Below are 21040 nucleotides of genomic sequence, written 5' to 3' on the forward strand. Positions count from 1 at the left end.
GCCCTGCCTGAAGATGGTCAACATAAACACTGTCTCCCAGCCCACCAGCGGATTACTCTGACGGGCCGCAAATTGCCCACCCCTGATCTAGATTATGACCTTCAAATTCAGGACCTCTGGTTCCCTCAGGAAGCTTGCTGCCATATATATGTGTTAGGGCTAGGTATCAGCTTGGTATGCAAAGCATTCCTACCTCCTCTTTAGGAATTCTGAATACAAGTGTTGACAGACAACACCACAGCTGTAGATTATGTCAACAGACAATGGGGAACAAGATCATTCTCACTCTGTCAGGAAGCCATGGGACTATGGAATAGATACATTCTGAACCAAGTTACATGTGTGGCTGTGCACCTTTTCAGCCTTCTGAACACCTTGACAGATCAACTCAGCAGGCAATTTCCTGACAACAAGTGGGCGCTCAAAGACTCAGTCTTACAGAACATCTTTTGTAAATGGGGATTCCCAAGAGTAGCAACAGACCAGAACAAGTGTCAGACATTCTTCTATTCCAGAAGGGATGCAAGCTAAGGCTCCCTGACAAATGCCTTTCTCATCCCTTGGATGCCAGGGTTGAAGTATGCCTTTCTGCCAGTCCCTGTGATACTCAGGATACTGAGGCAGGATTCAGAGTTATTATGATAGCCCTAGTATGGGCCAAGCAGTTCTGGTATTTGGATTTCATGAACCTTTCAGTGCAGCCACTTTATCACCTTATCTGCTCTGCCTGACAGTCTTCCAGAATTGTCAGATCTTGCACCTCGATCCAGTATCTTTACACCTGACAGCCTAGATCAGTGGTGGGCAGACTACGGCCCGTGGGCCCCATCCGACCCATCGGACCATTTAAGCCAGCCCTCAGCTCCCACCGGGAATCGGGGTCAGGGGTTTGTCCTGCTCCGGCGCTCCAGCTGGGGAGCGAGGTCAGGTGCTTGCCCTGCTCTGCATGGTTCCCAGAAAGCAGCCAGCATGAACCCCCTCCGGGTCCTACGTAGTACGCAGAGGTGTGGCCAGGCGACTCTGCGTGCTGCCCCGTCCACAGGCGCCGCCCCTTCAGCTCCCATTGCTGCGGTTCTCGGCCAATGGGAGCTGCAGGGGTGGCACCTCTGGATGGGGCAGCGCGAAGAGCTACCTGGCCGTGCCTAGGAGCCAGAGGTGGGATATGCTTCCGGGAGCTGCTTGCAGTAAACGTTGCCCAGAGCCTGCACCCCGCAGCCCCCATGCCCCAATCCCCTGCCATAGCCCTGATCCCCTTCCTGCCATCTGAACCCATTGGTCCCAGTCTGGAGTACCTTCCTGCACCCCAAACCCCTCAGCCCTACCACTGAGCCTGCACCCCCAGCCAGAGCACTCACCCCCCTCCCCAGTACCTCAACCCCCTGCCCTGATCCCCCTCCTGCCCTCTGAACCCCTTGGTCCCAGCCTGGAGCCCCCGCCTGCACCCACTCCTACACCCATACCCCCAATTTCGTGGGCATTCACAGAATCATAGAATATCAGGGTTGGAAGGGACCTCAGGAGGTCATCTAGTCCAATCCCCTGCTCAAAGCAGGACCAGCCCCCAACTAAATCATCTCAGCCAGGGCTTTGTCAAACCTGACCTTAAAAACCTCTAGGGAAGGAGATTCTACCACCTCCCTAGGTAACTCATTCCAGTGCTTCACCACCCTCCTAGTGAAAAAGCTTTTCCCTCATATCCAACCTAAACCTCCCCCACTGCAACTTGAGACCATTACTCCTTGTTCTGCAATCTGCTAGCACTGAGAACAGTCTAGATCCATCGTCTTTCAGGTAGTTGAAAGCAGCTATCAAATCCCCCCTCATTCTTCTCTGCTGCAGACTAAATAATTCCAGTTCCCTAAGCCTCTCCTCATAAATCATGTGCTCCAGCCGCCTAATAATTTTTGTTGCCCTCCGCTGGATTTTTTCCAATTTTTCCACATCCTTCTTGTAGTGTGGGGCCCAAACTAGACACAGTACTCCAGATGAGGCCTCACCAATGCTGAATAGACTGGACTTATCACGTCCCTTGTTCGTGGCCCACCATACAATTTCCATACCCTGATGTGGCCTGCAGGCCAAAAAGTGTGCCCACTCTGGCCTAGATGTTGTGTGGATGACATCTACTGAAAGAAACTGTTCAGCTGAGATTCAGAACATTCTGCTTCAAAGCAGGGAAACCTTCAACCTTACTTATAATGCTAAATGGAAGGCGTCTGCTACTTGGGATGCCAGTGGTAGTTGTCTTCCTTAACATCATTAGTTTCAGCAATAGTGGAGTATTTGCTAGCCCTGAAACAGTCTAGACTTTACATCAGGTCATAAAGGTCCATGTAGCAGCAATGTCTGCACATCATCCCTCACTCCTGGGTAATACTGTGTTTTCCCACTACATAGTAGCAAGATTCTTAAAGGCCTCACATGTTTTTCCCCCAATGCAGGAGCCCCCCGCCCCCTTCTTGGGACTTCAATACAGTGTGGCAATATAGTAATTAGCAGCGTTGCTGGGTTCCCACTTCGAACTCTCAGCAGCTTGTTCCCCACTAGTCGATGAAGACTGCCTTTCTGGTGGCCATTACATCAGCTCGCAGGGAAGGGGAGGTTCAGGCCCTTGTGACATATTGTCTATATATAGTATTTCGTAAGGACAGGGTCATTCTTAGACCTCATTCCGGGTTTCTCCCCAGACTGTCTGAGTTCCATATGAGCCAGTCCTTTCATCTCCTGGTTTTCTTTCCAAAGCCTGATTAAGTGGGTCTCCAGATGTGTGAGAGCATATTATGAATTAGCCATAGATCCATCTAGCCAGACTAGAGCTCATTCCACGATATCTGAGGAGCAGTTATGTGGAGCTTAAACCACACATTTACAAGACACTCTTGCTTAGTAAGGGCTCCCACATCAGATGTTGGTTTTGTTAGGGCTGTCTTATAGCCATTTAAGTAGGACTCCTAATACCCACCTCCAGGCAGTAGATAACTGATTGTTAGTCTCTAAGGGTATGGCTACACTACGAAATTAGGTCGAATTTATAGAAGTCGTTTTTTTAGAAATCTGTTTTATATATTCGAGTGTGTGTGTCCCCACAGAAAATGCTCTAAGTGCATTAAGTGCATTAACTCGGCGGAGTGCTTCCACAGTACCGAGGCAAGTGTCGACTTCTGAAGTGTTGCACTGTGGGTAGCTATCCCACAGTTCCCGCAGTCTCCGCTGCCCATTGGAATTCTGAGTTGAGATCCCAATGCCTGATGGGGCTAAAACATTGTCGCGGGTGGTTCTGGGTACATATTGTCAGGCCCCCGTTCCCTCCCTCCCTCCCTCCGTGAAAGCAGCAGCAGACAATCATTTCACGCCTTTTTTCTTGAGTTACCTGTGCAGACGCTATACCACGGCAAGCATGGAGCCCGCTCAGGTAACCGTCACCGTGTGTCTCCTGGGTGCTGGCAGATGTGGTACTGCATTGCTACACAGCAGCAGCAACCCCTTGCCTTGTGGCAGCAGACGGTACAATAGGACTGGTAGCCGTCATCGTCATGTCCGAGGTGCTCTTGGCCACGTTGACCAGGAGCGCCTGGGCAGACATGGGCGCAGGGATTAAATTTGGAGTGACTTGACCAGGTCATTCTCTTTAGTCCTGCAGTCAGTCCTATTGAACCATCTTATGGTGAGCAGGCAGGCAGTACAGATTGCTAGCAGTCCTATTGTACCATCTTCTGCCGGGCAGGCAAGAGATGAGGATGGCTAACTGTCCTATTGTACCATCTTCTGCCGAGCAGCCATGAGATGTGGATGGCTTGCAGTCCTTCTGCACCGTCTGCTGCCAGCCAAAGATGTGAAAGATAGATGGAATGGATCAAAACAAGAAATAGACCAGATTTGTTTTGTACTCATTTGCTTCCCTCCCTCCCCCCGTCTAGGGGACTCATTCCTCTAGGTCACACTGCAGAGAAGAGAAGGTGCAGCAAGGTAAATCTAGCCATGTATCAGTCAGAGGCCAGACCAACTTGCTTGTTCTAATAAGAACAATTACTTAGGTGCACCATTTCTTATTGGAACCCTCCGTGAAGTCCTGCCTGAAATACTCATTGAAGTAAAGCCACCCCCTTTGTTGATTTTAATTCCCTGTAAGCCAACCCTGTAAGCCATGTCGTCAGTCACCCCTCCCCTCCGTCAGAGCAACGGCAGACAATCGTTCCACGCCTTTTTTCTGTGCAGATGCCATACCAAGGCAAGCATGGAGGCCGCTCAGATCACTTTGGCAATTAGGAGCACATTAAACACCACACGCATTGTCCAGCAGTATATGCAGCACCAGAACCTGGCAGAGGGATGCCGGGCAAGGAGGCGACGTCACGTGAGTGATCAGGACATGGACACAGATTTCTCTGAAAGCATGGGCCCTGCCAATGCATGCATCATGGTGCTAATGGGGCGGTTCATGCTGTGGAACGCCGATTCTGGGCTCGGGAAACAAGCACAGACTGGTGGGACTGCATAGTGTTGCAGGTCTGGGACAATTCCCAGTGGCTGCGAAACTTTCGCATGCGTAAGGGCACTTTCATGGAACTTTGTGACTTGCTTTTCCCTGCCCTGAAGTGCATGAATACCAAGATGAGAGCAGCCCTCACAGTTGAGAAGCGAGTGGCGATAGCCCTGTGGAAGCTTGCAACACCAGACAGCTACCGGTCAGTTGGGAATCAATTTGGAGTGGGCAAATCTACTGTGGGGGGTGGTGTGATGCAAGTAGTCCACGCAATGAAAGATCTGCTGATATCAAGGGTAGTGACACTGGGAAATATGCAGGTCATAGTGGATGGCTTTGCTGCAATGGGATTCCCTAACTGTGGTGGGGCCATAGACGGAACCCATATCCCTATGTTGGCACCGGAGCACCAAGCTGGCGAGTACATAAACTGCAAGGGGTACTTTTCAATAGTGCTGCAAGCTCTGGTGGATCACAAGGGACGTTTCACCAACATCAACTTGGGATGGCCGGGAAAGGTACATGACGCTAGCATCTTCAGGAACTCTGGTCTGTTTCAAAAGCTGCAGGAAGGGACTTTATTCCCAGACCAGAAAATAACAGTTGGGGATGTTGAAATGCCTATAGTTATCCTTGGGGACCCAGCCTACCCCTTAATGCCATGGCTCATGAAGCTGTACACAGGCAGCCTGAACAGTAGTCGGGAGCTGTTCAACTACAGGCTGAGCAAGTGCAGAATGGTGGTAGAATGTGCATTTGGACGTTTAAAGGCGCGCTGGCGCAGTTTACTGACTCGCGTAGACCTCAGCGAAACCAATATTCCCACTGTTATTACTGCTTGCTGTGTGCTCCACAATATCTGTGAGAGTAAGGGGGAGACGTTTATGGCGGGGTGGGAGGTTGAGGCAAATCGCCTGGCTGCTGGTTACGCGCAGCCAGACACCAGGGCGGTTAGAAGAGTACAGGAGGGCACGGTCCGCATTAGAGAAGCTTTGAAAACCAGTTTCATGACTGGCCAGGCTACAGTGTGAAAGTTCTGTTTGTTTCTCCTTGATAAAACCCCCCGCCCCTTGGTTCACTCTACTTCCCTGCAAGCTAACCACCCTCCCCTCCTCCCTTCAATCAGCGCTTGCAGAGGCAATAAAGTCATTGTTGCTTCACATTCATGCATTCTTTATTCATTCATCACACAAATAGGGGGATGACTACCAAGGTAGCCCAGGAGGGATGGTGCAGGAGGGAAGGAAAATGCCACACAGCACTTTAAAAGTTGACAACTTTAAAATTTATTGAATGCCAGCCTTCTGTTTTTTGGGCAATCCTCTGTGGCGGAGTGGCTGGTTGGCCAGAGGCCCCCCCCACCGCATTCTTGGGCGTCTGGGTGTGGAGGCTATGGAACTTGGGGAGGAGGGCGGTTGGTTACACAGGGGCTGTAGTGGCAGTCTGTGCTCCAGCTGCCTTTCCTGCAGCTCAACCATACACTGGAGCATACTGGTTTGATCCTCCAGCAGCCTCAACATTGAATCCTGCCTCCTCTCATCACGCTGCCGCCACATTTGAGCTTCAGCCCTGTCTTCAGCCCGCCACTTACTCTCTTCAGCCCGCCACCTCTCCTCCCGGTCATTTTGTGCTTTTCTGCACTCTGACATTATTTGCTTCCACGCATTCGTCTGTGCTCTGTCAGTGTGGGAGGACAGCATGAGCTCAGAGAACATTTCATCATGAGTGTGTTTTTTTTTCTTTCTAATCTTCACTAGCCTCTGGGAAGGAGAAGATCCTGTGATCATTGAAACACATGCAGCTGGTGAAGAAAAAAAAACAGAGGTATTTAAAAAGACACATTTTATAAAACAGTGGCTACACTCTTTCAGGGTAAACCTTGCTGTTAACATTACATACATAGCACATGTGCTTTCGTTACAAGGTCGCATTTTGCTTCCCTCCACTGCGTGTCTACCCCCTCAACCCTCCCTGTGGCTAACAGCGGGGAACATCTGTTCATCCACAGGCAAACAGCCCAGCAGGAACGGGCTCCTCTGAGTGTCCCCTGAAGAAAAGCACCCTGTTTCAACCAGGTGACCATGAATGATATCTCACTCTCCTGAGGATAACACAGAGAGATAAAGAACGGATGTTGTTTGAACGCCAGCAAACATACACTGCAATGCTTTGTTGTACAATGATTCCTGAGTATATGTTACTGGCCTGGAGTGGTAAAGTGTCCTACCATGGAGGATGCAATAAGGCTGCCCTCCCCAGAAACCTTTTGCAAAGGCTTTGGGAGTACATCCAGGAGTGCCGCGAATGCCAGGGCAAATTAACCCTTTCACATGCTTGCTTTTAAACCATGTATAGTATTTTAAAAGGTACACTCACCGGAGGTCCCTTCTCCGCCTGCTGGGTCCAGGAGGCAGCCTTGGGTGGGTTCGGGGGTACTGGCTCCAGGTCCAGGGTGAGAAACAGTTCCTGGCTGTCGGGAAAACCGGTTTCTCCGCTTGCTTTCTGTGAGCTATCTCCAACCTCATCATCATCATCATCGTCCCCAAAACCTGCTTCCATGTTGCCTCCATCTCCATTGAAGGAGTCAAACAACACGGTTGGGGTAGTGGTGGCTGGACCCCCTAAAATGGCATGCAGCTCATCATAGAAGTGGCATGTTTGGGACTCTGACCCGGAGCCGCCGTTCGCCTCTCTGGTTTTCTGGTAGGCTTGCCTCAGCTCCTTAAGTTTCATGCGGCACTGTTTCGGGTCCCTGTTATGGCCTCTGTCCTTCATGCCCTGGGAGATTTTGACAAAGGTTTTGGCATTTCGAAAACTGGAACAGAGTTCTGATAGCACGGATTTCTCTCCCCATACAGCGATCAGATCCCGTACCTCCCGTTCAGTCCATGCTGGAGCTCTTTTGCGATTCTGGGACTCCATCATGGTCACCTCTGCTGATGAGCTCTGCATGGTCACCTGCAGCTTGCCACGCTGGCCAAACAGGAAATGAGATTCAAAAGTTCGCGGTTCTTTTCCTGTCTACCTGGCCAGTGCATCTGAGTTGAGAGTGCTGTCCAGAGCGGTCACAATGGAGCACTCTGGGATAGCTCCTGGAGGCCAATACTGTCGAATTGTGTCCACAGTACCCCAAATTCAACCCGGCAAGGCCGATTTAAGAGCTAATCCACTAGTCAGGGGTGGAGTAAGGAAATCGATTTTAAGAGCCCTTTAAGTTGGAATGGAGGGCTTCATCGTGTGGACGGGTGCAGGTTTACATCGATTTAACGTTGCTAAATTTGACCTAAAGTCCTAGTGTAGACCAGGGCTAAGAGTGGAATTCATGTGAACAGTTACTCAAAGAAGAAAGAACAGTTATGTATGCTACAGTTCGTGTGGTTTTGCAAGATATTATACACATGGATTCCACAAGCCACTCTCTTTCCCTGTGTCAAGGTTCCTCCCCCACTCTGAACTCTAGGGTACAGATGTGGGGACCTGCATGAAAAACCTCCTAAGCTTATCTTTACCAGCTTAGGTCAAAACTTCCCCAAGGTACAAAATATTCCACCCTTTGTCCTCTGATTGGCTGCTACCACCACCAAACTAATACTGGTTACTGGGGAAGAGCTGTTTGGACACGTCTTTCCCTCCAAAATACTTCCCAAAACCTTGCACCCCACTTCCTGGACAAGGTTTGGTAAAAAGCCTCACCAATTTGCCTAGGTGACTACAGACCCAGACCCTTGGATCTTAAGAACAGTGAACAATCCTCCCAACACTTGCACCCCCCCTTTCCTGGGAAATGTTGGATAAAAAGCCTCACCAATTTGCATAGGTGACCACAGACCCAAACCCTTGGATCTGAGAACAATGAAAAAGCATTCAGTTTTCTTACAAGAAGACTTTTAATAGAAATAGAAGTAAATAGAAATAAAGAAATCCCCCCTGTAAAATCAGGATGGTAGATATCTTACAGGGTAATTAGATTCAAAACATAGAGAACCCCTCTAGGCAAAACCTTAAGTTACAAAAAAGATACACAGACAGAAATAGTTACTCTATTCAGCACACTTCTTTTCTCAGCCATTTAAAGAAATCATAATCTAACACATACCTAGCTAGATTACTTACTAAAAGTTCTAAGACTCCATTCCTGGTCTATCCCCGGCAGAAACAACATATAGACACAGACCCTTTGTTTCTCTCCCTCCTCCCAGCTTTTGAAAGTATCTTGTCTCCTCATTGGTCATTTTGGTCAGGTGCCAGCGAGGTTACCTTTAGCTTCTTAACCCTTTACAGGTGAGAGGAGCTTTCCCCTGGCCAGGAGGGATTTCAAAGGGGTTTACCCTTCCCTTTATATTTATGACACCCTGCTATTATCGAGTCCTACTAGCATGAGATTCTTTACTAGTAAATGAACTGAGGAGTGGTTGAGCCCACTCTGCGTTTATGCCTTTGGGGGCGAAGGGGCACTTAGGCTGCCAGCACAGCCTAAATGGACACTGCTGGTCAAAAGTATCCAGTCTCACATGCATGATGGTGTGCATGTGACATAAGAGTGAAATCCATGTGGACAGCACAACTCAAAGAATCACATTTACTGTAGGGTAAATAACCGTTTTTTCACATAACAAACTTACTTCATATTTTCCATAGTGCTTTAGAAATATGAAACACCTTTGTGAGGTAAGCAAATATTATTTTCATTTTACAGATAGGGTAATTGACACGTTATATTAGTTTTCCAAAATGCATATATATGGTATCGTCTCTAACATTTAGTCCAAGTAACCTAGGGATCAGTTTGCAGGTTCAATCTTCTAGGTCCTCAATGTTTTGAACCTATCTCCATGATCTAAACCACAAGAGGTTTTCATGGCAGAATTAAAAAAAGCATCTTCTTTTCTGTAAAAAGAAAAGGAGTACTTGTGGCACCTTAGAGACTAACAAATTTATTTGAGCATAAGCTTTCGTGAGCTACAGCTCACTTCATCGGATGCATTCAGCTGTAGCTCACGAAAGCTTATGCTCAGATAAATTTGTTAGTCTCTAAGGTGCCACAAGTACTCCTTTTCTTTTTGCAAATACAGACTAACACGGCTGCTACTCTGAAACCTTCTTTTCTGTGTCTGCTTTCTCACAGATACCAGTCTGATTCTTAAACTTTGTTTTTTCCATTTAACTCTTCCTCCCCTAAGCATAATAATGCAGATCTTCTTGCAGTTGGTAGTAATTACTTGCATGGTATCTGATTTTATGGAGTAGATCTGGATACTTACTTTATTGACTTGTTCTGGTATGAATTGGTCTTAGAAATCTTGATTACCCTGAACAAGACCATGCACATCAGAAATTGCATCACTAGACAGCAATTTCTATCTGTTTATTGAGAGAGACAGTGTAGGTGGAGGTTATATCTTTTATTGAACCAACTTCTGTTGGCAGAAAGTACAAGCTTTCGAGTGAAGAGGAGCTCAAAACCTTATACCTTCCGCCAACAGAAGTTGATCCAAGCTTTTGAGCTACGCAAAGCTCCTCTTCACTTGAAAGCTTGTACTTTCTGCAAGCAGAAGTTGGTTCAATAAAAGACGTTACCTCACCTATCTTGTCTCTTTCATATCCTTGGACCAGCATGGCTACAACAACACTGCAAATGCCTATTTTATTGTAATATAGTTTAGACATCTTTTAATCTAACAAGCTGTGTTTTCAAATGTTTGCCAACGCATATTAATCTCAAAGCCATTCATTCCTTGCTAACGGAGCAGACTTGCAATTTTGCTTCACTGCAGTTTCACATTTACCATAGATAGATGGTTTAAAAATCAAGTGGTCAGATACTATGACAGGTGTGGCTAAACCACAGCTTGTGAGCGGCATGCGACTCTTTTGACAGGTCAGCTGCAGCTTGCAGAGCCTGGGGCTTCACCCCATGTTGAGGGCGAACCGGCGCTCATGGCTTCAGCCCTGTGGAGGGGGAGGCCCGAGGCTCTGGGCTTTCCCCTGAAGTGGGGCAAGTCGGCGCTCGCAGTTTCAGCCCCAGTGCGGGGGTGGGGCAGCAGTGCTGCGGCTCAGGGTTTCACTCTACAGCAGGGTGACACATAGCTCACAGTTTCCACATCACTGGCATGGGGGCACTGATGCTTGGGGCTTCAGCCCCGCAGGAGGCAATGAGGCTGTGCTCAGAGCTTCAGCCCTGCAGGAGGAGGTGAGCTGGTGCTGGGGGCTTCAGCCCTGCAGGTGGTGCTAGGCTCCGACTGCAACTGTACATGCTCATTATAACAGGAAACTGCATCACTGTAGTGCTGTGCAGACCTCGTGTGCTGTGATCTCCCTGCATGCTGCACACTACAGGCTGTGTTTCCTGTTCATAAGTTGCATTTGAATAGTTTTAGATTTAAGTGTTAACTTTAAATTAATTTCATGGATGACAATGACATCTTCAAACTGTAAGAAATGCATTTACGAAGAAGAAAACCAAAGTTTTCAGCCAGAATGGGAGGAAGCTTTTTCATTTACTAGTAAAGATGGCAACCCCCTGTGCCTAATCTGCAATGCATTGTGCTCTCACTACAAAGTGAGCAACTTGAAACAACACACAATAACTTTTCGTCTAAGTACCCTCCTAGATCAGAATTAAGGAAAAACAAGCTAATCACATTAAAATTATGCCTCAACAGTCAACAGACACTACTTTCTCTGCTCAGTAAGGAAGCTGACACAATGACTGAAGCTAGTTTTGTTATGGCATGGAATATCGCTCCTGCTAAATGTCCATGTTGTGATGGAGAATTTGTTAAGAAGAATATTGCAGAAGTGGTTGCAATTTTAAATCCAAGTAACACTAAACTTCAGTGATTAATACAGCAGATTCCAATTTCATGCCACATTATGGAGAGGCAGATCTCCCAGATCAGTGACGGTGTTGCAAGCAACGTGCAAAATGATCTAAAGAATTCTCTAGCATTCAGCCTAGCTGTTGATGAATACACAGATATTCAAGATAAACCACAGCTGGCGATATTTTTTCACTATGTTTCCACAGATGTAATTGTGAAAGAAGAAATGTTGGACTCGGTGCTAAAAAAACCAACCCATGGTGTTGACAAAGAATGCACTTGACGAAGCATTGACAAATGCCGATGTACCACTGGATAAACTTGTCAGTGTTGCAATTGATGGAACACCTGCGGTGGTGAGGGGAAAAGTAGGCCTGATTGGACTCTTGAAGAGCAATCCCAAATTTCCAGAGTTTCTCCTTGTTCATTACATCATCCATCATGAACATCTCACAGGCAGATACTTCAAGTATGAAAATGTTACAAAAATAGTCCCAGAAATTGTCAATTTCATCCGCTCAAATGGGAAGACTCATCGACAGTTCAAAAATTTCACTGAAGAGCTGGATCTTGAAGATAAACCCAACAATGTGTCTTTCTACTGTATTGTGAGGTGGTTGTCAACCAGCAATGTCTTAAATAGATTTGTGGAACTGTTGGAGCCTATCAGTGCTTTCATTGAAGAAAAGGAACAGTCCTATCCACAATTGAGAGATGAGCAATGGATAGAGGATCTTATGTTTGTCACTGATATTATACAGCATCTGCAAACTCTCAATTTGGCAATCCAAGGGAAGGATAAGATTATTTCTGACCTTACTCAGCATCTTCAGCTTCCAGAACAAGTTAAAGTTTCTGAAAAGAAACATAGTGTCAAGAGACTTCAACCATTTTCCCTATTTCAAGAGTAGGGTAAACACATTTCCTGAAATCAAAGTAGAAGATCACAAACTCAAAGAATACAAAGGTAAATTACAGGGACTGCTTGATGACTTTCAGGACAGGTTTGAAGATTTGCAGAAGCTGAGATCCTGCTTCACTTTCCTTGTAAACCCATTCATGGTTGATGTCATGGATGGCAGCTAGCATAGGCTGGGGAAGGCTGTGACTCCCCAAACAGCCCCACGTGGCCCTGCCCATGCTCCGCCCCGAGGCCCTTCCTGCTTGCCCTTGGCCCCAGACCAGGCAGGCTGCTCCTCTTCCAGGGAGCCTTCTGGGGCTGGCGCTAGGGCGGCTGGGATTTGGTATGGCTCCTGGTTGGGGCCGCATGCAGCCCACCCACCTACCTGGTGCTTCGTGGCTGGGGGGATGCACCGCCTGCCTAGTTCTCTGGGGTGGGAGGGGGGGCGCATGCCATCCACCCACCCAGTGTTGAGTGGGGCACGTGCCGTCTGCCCACCCACCCGGTGCTCCGGGGCTGGGGAGGGGAGGCTGCGCTGCTGCCTGCCTGGGGGTGGGGGCACCTGCCCGATGCTCTGAGGCTGGAGGCACTCAGGCGAACCATAGTTGGGGGTGAGGGAGAGGAGCTGGTAGTCGCGGGTGGGGGGGCCCTCAATCAGTAACAAGAAGACAGCATGAATAGTAATTAACCACTCCTGAGACTTGCTCCAAACATAATCTGCTCTTTACAATAGATTATGTGCATTTCTGTAACAACAGGGTTAATACTCTAAATAAAATGTTGGTGGCAGTACTGGGATAATATAAATGTAAAGAGAGGCAATATGTCTTTAGATGATGTGCAGCCATGGTATATTCAGTCTGGTTTTGCACCTTGTTTAGATTCCAGTTTATCAAGGTGCTTCTACTCCCTTACTTGGTGGTCCTGTGGAATGGGCTTTGTATCATGGAAGAGATGGTTTGGGTGATGTTCCTGATCCGAATGCTCCAGGATTAGACCATCTACAGAAAGAACATGCTGTGATTGCAATGTTAAGAATTGTTAGTGAGAAGCCTGGTCAGGTGAGAATGTTCTTTATATCATTTTTTTTTATGTAGTAAAAGAAGACAGCAAGCAGGACTGAAGTCTGCTTATGCCAATTCCTTGCAATTATATGACATTATTTTGCCTGTCTAATCCTAATGGAGGATCCAGGTTCAGTCTTCAGTGGAAGGTGACCCACCTACCTTCTCCTGGTAGTCCATGGCGTTGTACACTGGGGTTGGAAGAAATTGTTTCTCATGCTTCTCACCCTGTACATGAATAACCATAATTAAACATCTAGTCCCAAGTCACTGGTGTCCAAGTAACTGTCCCTTTAGTCAGGTAATTCTGGAGGCAAAAGAATTTGACACACTGATTTACCATCCCCCTTTCTTCCAGAGAAATAAAATCTTTATTTAATATTTAGGAGAGTCCGTTTGTTTGTTTGTTTGTTTTTTGCTGCTTACCTCAAACATGTCCTCACTCATGTCTTTGTGATCTTCTTTTAGGTATATATTGCAATAAGATTTCCTACTACCTTCTCTTTCTCAGCTTCTACTGTGTAGGCACAAGGTATAAATCTTTCATAATAGCTAAGACCCTCTATGCCTTTGTTTAATTTATCAGGGTTTTTTTTTTTATCTTCTTTAGAATTTTTGCATCCCTACAGAGTTAAAAGAACCATAAACTATCATGGTACTTCATTTTGGGGCCTCAGTGTTTCTCTGTCATAGCTTTTCTTATGGCGGATTGCATGACTTGGAGGGACTGAAGATAGGATATAGAGAGTTTCATCTTTATTGCAAATTCAGATGATTGGCCTCATTGGTAGTGCTTGAAAGCTATTACTGTTTGATGGGTGTTTGATCAATGAGATGGATCTGGTGCTCAGTCCAATTCCGTATGGACAAGTAGACAAATGACAAAAGCCACCTCTGGACTTGATAGTGATTGACAAAAGATAGATAACAGTTCCAGCAGAGACCAAGGATTGAATGGACATGGAATCTATGAACAATATCTTGCCTCTAGAGGTGGTCAGAGTTGTGGCACATTGGTGGAATGGCATAATGAAGTGTCTGTCTTCACCAATGGTGTAACTGTTCAGTAGCTAAACTGATTACTTGATTTTCCGGGTCTCTAATTCTAACACTCTTCTCAAACTTATAGAAAAATTAAAATATTAATTTTCTTAGTCTGGTTTATAATGTCTCTCCTCAAATGCAGCCTAGGATCCTATTGACTATCTTTCTTGCATTTTGGGATTTTCTTTTAATATTTTGTTTTACAGAGAACTCTGCTCATGATTATATTGTCTTCATCCTATGCTCCCAAACACCATCTTTGGTATAGTTGTTACGATACGTTTTCCTTGTCTAATCTGTACACCTTTGGCAAAACTTTATTTAGCTTCTCATTCTAATGTGTTCTGTCAACCTCTAGGCTTTAGGGTGACCTACACTAACTTTTTCTCAGGCTTCCCTTTAGTACATTAAAAAAATATTAAGAACAAATTGTATCTACCATGTTTTCCTTGCATTTTTGCTGTAATGATTATTTTTGTACATGCTGTAGATAGATTCAGTTGAATGAGTTTCTTATATTTTTCCTGCTCTTCCAGGTTTTATAAAGACTTTTTCTTTTGATGATATGCTTGTAATCTTCATTATAAGCAATTATAGATTTTATTTATTTAGTTAGTTAATTAGTTAGTTTCTTCTAACAAAATTTTTAAAACAGGGATAAATCTTAACTGGAAAAGCAGACTACAGTATACCTCAGCCTATGTAACACCCTTTTCTTTGCAATATCTATTTCAGTTAGTTCACTTCTGTATACTCAAAAATATTTTAAATCTCCCTTCCCAAAATCTGTTTTTTCTAGGTGCTTGTGTCTAGCAATTAGAGAATCTCATAAATCCAAATGATTTCTTCAAAATCAGTGGAAACTAGGTCTAGTAGGCTCTGTCTCCATCCCTCCACTTCCACTTTGACTACTTTGGAGAGAGAGGTTTCCTTGCAAATTGCTGAGGCCCTTTCAGAACTGTAAGTTTGTCGCTACTGTCAGTTGATTCCTGCTTAGCCTCCCATTTCAGTTATGTTCTCTGCTTTAGCTGCCCTTGTGACTTCAGCCTTGAGGAATTCCTTTTGTTAAAACTGTCACTGAAACCTAGCTTACACACATTATAAAGTGTCTTTAGGTATCTAGCCCTTTTTATCCCATGATGCTTAATAGATGTGATTCTGTTAATATCTAACTTCACTGCTGTGTTAATGTTGTGGATGAGTGGATGTTAACCTATATATATTACATTTCCTCCTGTTCTACTTGTTATAGTCTATGGCATACATTTTATTTTTTGTTATCTACTTATGCCATCAGATTGTTGTTGTAATGGCCAAGTCTGGTACTCCCGGAAAGACAATTTAATCCATTTCTCTTGCCATCATCTCATTTTATTTTTTACTAATGTAGCATTAAAATAGAACACCCCCCTCTTCAGATGCTTCTTCAGCCTGGACAATAAAATCACCCATCTTATGCACTCTAACAGTCCTCTGCCTGATTTAAGTGTTCCACTTGTTGCCCCTTGTTTAAATCCCTTCTTCAACCTTTCTGAAATTTTTTGGCCAGAATGGAAGGCCATTTAGAGTTTCTTCCCCAACAGATGTCCTTGCTTCCCAAAGACATAAAAACCTAGTCGTCCTTATTATGTTTCCTCAACCAAATACTGAGGAATCTGATCTTCTCTTCCTCATCTTACCAATATAGGGCACGGATAACTTTTTTAAGAAAATCACCTACAGGTCCGTTCTGCCCCTCATTTTACTACCTAGCTATGTAAATAGTGCAAGAACATACAGATTTCCCTCTTTTGAAAGCTAGTAGATTCTGCTTCTGATGGCTTATCGAAGGGAGTGAGCTCAGAGCTCTACAGGGTATGTGTACATTGCAATAAAAAAACCTGCTGCATGGAATCTCGGAATTTGGACTTTGAGGCTAATAATTGCAGTGTAACTGTTCGGGCTCAGGCTGGAGCATGGGCTCTGAGATCCTCCCTCTCACGGGATCTCAGAGCCCGAACAGCTACATGGTACTTTTATAGACTCACAGTCCAAGCGCCATGGCCATGCCACAAGTTTTTTATTGCATTGTAGACATACCCACATTCAGATCACTCTCCAATGAAAATATCTTGCCTCCAGTCCTCAAAAGTATCTTAACTAATTTATGTCATAAGGATGGAGGTACATTTTTTTCTCTTAATTGCCAGGTTCTAAACTGTATCATGTTTCAATGATAAACAACACCTTGAATTTGCACTCATAACAGATATGAAGCCAGTATAACCTCTGGAGCCCAGGCACAGTGTGCTCATATCAACTCACAACACCTAGCCTCATTCTGGACTAGCTGCAGCTTCTGAGTGGTCTTTATAGATAGCTCCCGGTAGAGTTTTTATTGCAGTATTCCAATAAAAGCAAGAAAAGACTGTAATGTCTTGAACAACTACATATGAAAAAAGAAGTATGTGACTTCTATGGGATTCCCAGACATCTGCAGTGAGAGTTCCAAAAAACCCCAACATAGCTAATACTTCTGGCAAGTGGGAGAATTAATCCACCAGAAGATGAAGTCACAGAGATGGAGTGTTGCTTTAACAGAACTGTAAACAAATATTTAAAACAAGCCACTGAGAAAAATGTGATCTGGGGTCTCTCTTGGTTTGTTTTCATTGGAGTAACATGTACAGAGAAGCGTTTTGTTTATGTTTTGTAGATTTCTCTAGTTGCCACTGGTCCTTTGACTAATCTAGCTTTGGCAGTGAAATTGGATCCAACATTTCCTATGAAGCTTAAAAATATGTTCATCATGGGAGGAAATGTAGAATGTAAGTCATTTACAAAATGATCAGTAGGCAAACATTTGAACTAATAACTCCAGTATGTTTATTCAGAAGCTGTGTGGTCTTTTGTATAAGATTGCTAGACTGCATGCATTTATGTATTAGATTAAGTATGGGAAATCATAGAATCATAGAATACCAGGGTTGGAAGGGACCTCAGGAGGTCATCTAGTCCTGCTGCTCAAAGCAGGGCCAATCCCCAATTTTTGCCCCAGATTCCAAATGGCCCCCTCAAGGATTGAACTCACAACCCTGGGTTTAGCAGGCCAATGCTCAAACCACTGAGCTATCCCTCCCCCCAAATGAGATGGTGTAGTTGTGAATGTTGCCATAATATGTGATTTCTTTGATATTTAGTAATCGCACTCACAGTTAATACCTTTTAACGACCTTAACTTGAAGTTAAATCTTTGTTGGAATTTTATAAGAAGATAAATTTATGATAGTATTTTAATGCTAAAAATATGGTGTATTTTGGACATGTTCTTTTTTGTGTTATGATTTTTTGCTAAGCAAAATGAACAAGGTGCACTAAATACTGTAAGTTTTGGTACTGAAAAGTAAAATGATTGAAGAAAATAAGCAAATATACTGAACAGTTATTTTTTCGGTTTTTGTTAGCCAGAGGAAATACTACGATCTGTGGAGAATTCAATTTTGCAACTGATCCAGAAGCTGCTTATGTTGTCTTAAATGAGTTCACTTGCCCTACTTATATTGCATCATGGGAATTTACATGTCACAATTCTTTGTCTTGGGTAAGATACCAAATGTTTAATGTTAAAGGTAAATCTGGTGAAACTCAGTCTGCATGGGTTTGTCCAAATGGATCAGATTACAGGACTGGGTCCTAAATCAGAGCTCCCTGAATTTGAATGTAAAAATAACTGTATCTAAAGCTGTGTATATGCTCTAATGCTGGGTAGTCTTGACTTAATTGCAAAAGGAGGCATGAAGCTATATCCCAATGTTTCTCTTCATTTTTTAATTGCCAACATTATTCTTTTGGTTTGCAGGAATTCTATCGTGAGTGGGTTAATCAGGACACCAAAAAAGCTAAATTCATGGAGAAAATATCTGCTCACAGCATAAAATTCACAGAGTCAAAACATGAAAATACAGGCAACATGTTATGGACTTCAGGATTCGTGTCTTGTGATTCCTATGCTATGGCTGCTGCAATTGACGAGAGCTTTGTCACAAAAGCCATAGAAGTTGCTGTAAGTGTGGAGCTGAATGGCTCACTAACTAGAGGAATGATGGTAATGGATATGACCGGTCTTCTTAAGAAGAAAAATAAAGCTTTTGTCATTAATAAGTGTGATTTAGAGAAGTTCAAGGAACTTCTCATTGCTGCTTTAAAATAACATTTGGCTGTCTGATAAATTTCCCAATCTTGTTAATTTTGAACTGTAACTGTAGGTCTCATTACAGTGGTACAGATAACTTTAGATTCATAGCTACTATCAGACAACATAAAACTATTTTTAGTTAATAGCTTTCTCTTATGTCAGGTTTCCAACAAAGTGCATTCAAGTGAATATGAAAAGGACCCATTTAAATCTACAATAGTGAGAGAATTCAAAGTGCAAGTTAAAATGGCAGCCTAATTGTTAGATAACTCTGCATGCACTTATTACCTGGTAGGCTAGTACTCTAGTTTAGCATGTAAATACTTAACTTACCCAAGTTTCAAAAAATGCATTTACTCGGTAGACAGAAACAGCAATAAAAGAGCATTGAAATCTAGAATATGCATATAAATTATGTCTGTCATCAGTTTGTAAGATGGAGAAGATAGACTGTTCTAATTCCTACTGCTTTATTATTACGGAAAAACAAGCCAATTTTTACTTAGAGAATCTAGATTAAGGATTTGTAAAGTATTATTTAAAAGCCACTTTAAGATCCAGGAGCTCAACATATATTGATAAAATTTAAAACACGTAAAAAGGGAAGATGTAGAGGAATTTGAAGGACCATGGTCATGGGAAACAAAACTGTTTAACTTCAGGTTACTAATTTTAAAATCGTCCAGAAATGTAGTGAATGAAAGTTTTTTATCATCTTATATTTGTTATGTATCTTATTTAAAGTGGGTTTGTAACCTGAGTCCAGTTTACATAAGAAAAAAGTATCAGGGGGTAGCCGTGTTAGTCTGTATCCACAAAAAGAACAAGGAGTCTGGTGGCACCTTAAAGACTAACAGATTTATTTGGGCATAAGCTTTCGTGGGTAAAAAACCACTTCTTCAGAGGCGTCTGAAGCTCTCCAGCAATTAGAAACTAAACAATAGCAACTTGTTAATGTAGGACCTGGACTGAATATGTCGTAGTTTGCATGCTCTAAGGTTATGATTCAGTGTGCATACATGTGTAAGCACATGTTTGGTAAGCATATGTGTAACGTAGTCAATCGAACCACTGACATCATTTTAGTTACAAACATGCTTAAGTATTTTCTGTAATCGTGCCTTAATACTGGTACAGCAGCCGCAATTAGCTAAATCTATTCCTAGAGCTGTGTAACAAATTAATAATTCTGCTGAAAGCAAAGAGATAGTAAAAGAATACTAATTCATACCCTTTAGGTAGGGGGAAATCAAATCTGTTTGTCAAACAGGAACAAAAACAATAGGAAATTTGTTGGGTGGTTAAACTTTTAACAAGAAACACAAAGAATAACTTAAAAATATTCACACTTACATCTGAACTATTGTTGCTGTTTCTGTTACAGTAATGGCAAATACTCAGAAATCATCCTACTGTAACTTGACATTTTTTGACATTTGCTACTTGTATTTTTATATATAATTCATATGATTCTTTAAGAATACTGCATATGTTTGATATCACTAATCAGTATGTTAATTACATTTTGTATTAGTATAAGAAGCATGTATGATTTTGGAAGTAAAGAAAAATATTAAATACCTGCCTGTGTTCTTTCCAAATGCTAATTTTAATTTGCTATTTGGAAAATCCTGAAAGTGCAAAATGGGAAATGAAATAAATGAGTTATTTCATGCATTAGGAAAGATCCATGCTCCTCATCATGAGTCTTGTGGTTATCCCTGTTATAACTTATTCTTGCTCTCCCTGGTAATGATTTCAACATGAGGCATAATTTCCTGGGGTGGATTTCTCTAAAAGTAGGTGGGTAATCTGTGAAATTTTAGACCTTGCTAGTTTTTATGCCCTTTGAATTTTCTTTGTAGTTGTTGTTGTTATTTTCACACGGTTTTAAATGAAAGCCTTTGAAATTGGGCTCTGGCTGAAGTTTTCCCTTGGCAGTTGTGCTTTTCATTGTTGTCTGATTATCTCTTATAAAACATTGTCTGTCTACACAAAACTTGGTAGGTAGGAATGCTAGCAAGAAACGGTTGCAAGAAGGAGGCTGTTCTTTTTTCTTCGTTGTTGAATTTAGAGTCACTTCTAGCCATTATTCATGCCCATAACTGAAAGTTTATGCACTGTGCGTGCAATTCTAATTGGTTGATGGAGTCAGTGGAGAGGCAGCACACATTAAATGTACAGCGGGTACTACATTTCTCTTGTCGGAGTCTATTCTACAACAGAGAAGGGATTCATGTACATCAGTAGCTGCACTTCTTACTCCCCACAGGTCCCCACTCACATTGCTTAAATCCCCTGTCATGACCTGGCCTGCTTTTCTCCTCTGGACCGACTCCAATCTGTTGTTAGTGGACACAGTCGCTAGATCTCATGTGCTTCTAAGCCCTCCTAGCTCAGGGTCTCTCAGGCACACTTCCATATGCAGTCACTGAATCTGACACCTTTCTTGGGTAGTGGATCTTGAAGTCTGGCCTTTTCAGACCATAGAATTAGTGCCACAACCCTGCCAAACTCCCAGTTGCTTAGAGACATTCTCTCCCCACTGCCCCA

General features: G+C 43.7%; 1 protein-coding gene across 4 annotated transcripts in view; it reads left to right on the top strand.

Moving 5' to 3' along the window:
• Positions 1 to 19987, top strand: part of LOC311514728 (inosine-uridine preferring nucleoside hydrolase-like) — a 31065-nt gene extending 11078 nt beyond the window's left edge. For 2 of the 4 annotated variants that reach the window (XM_084617414.1, XM_084617413.1), the window contains exons 4-7: positions 13087 to 13266; positions 17009 to 17120; positions 17757 to 17893; positions 18152 to 19971. In XM_084617414.1, coding sequence (XP_084473540.1) covers positions 13087 to 13266; positions 17009 to 17120; positions 17757 to 17893; positions 18152 to 18502 — 780 coding nt within the window. In that variant the 3' untranslated portion in view covers positions 18503 to 19971. Of the gene's footprint in view, positions 1 to 13086; positions 13267 to 17008; positions 17121 to 17756; positions 17894 to 18151 lie in introns of all 4 variants that reach the window. The other 2 variants (XM_084617415.1, XM_084617416.1) reach the window with 2 other exon arrangements.
• The last annotated feature ends 1053 nt before the right edge of the window (positions 19988 to 21040 follow it).

The sequence above is a fragment of the Lepidochelys olivacea genome (assembly GCF_965140295.1).
Source record: "Lepidochelys olivacea isolate rLepOli2 genome assembly, chromosome: 1".
Taxonomy (NCBI): domain Eukaryota; kingdom Metazoa; phylum Chordata; order Testudines; family Cheloniidae; genus Lepidochelys; species Lepidochelys olivacea.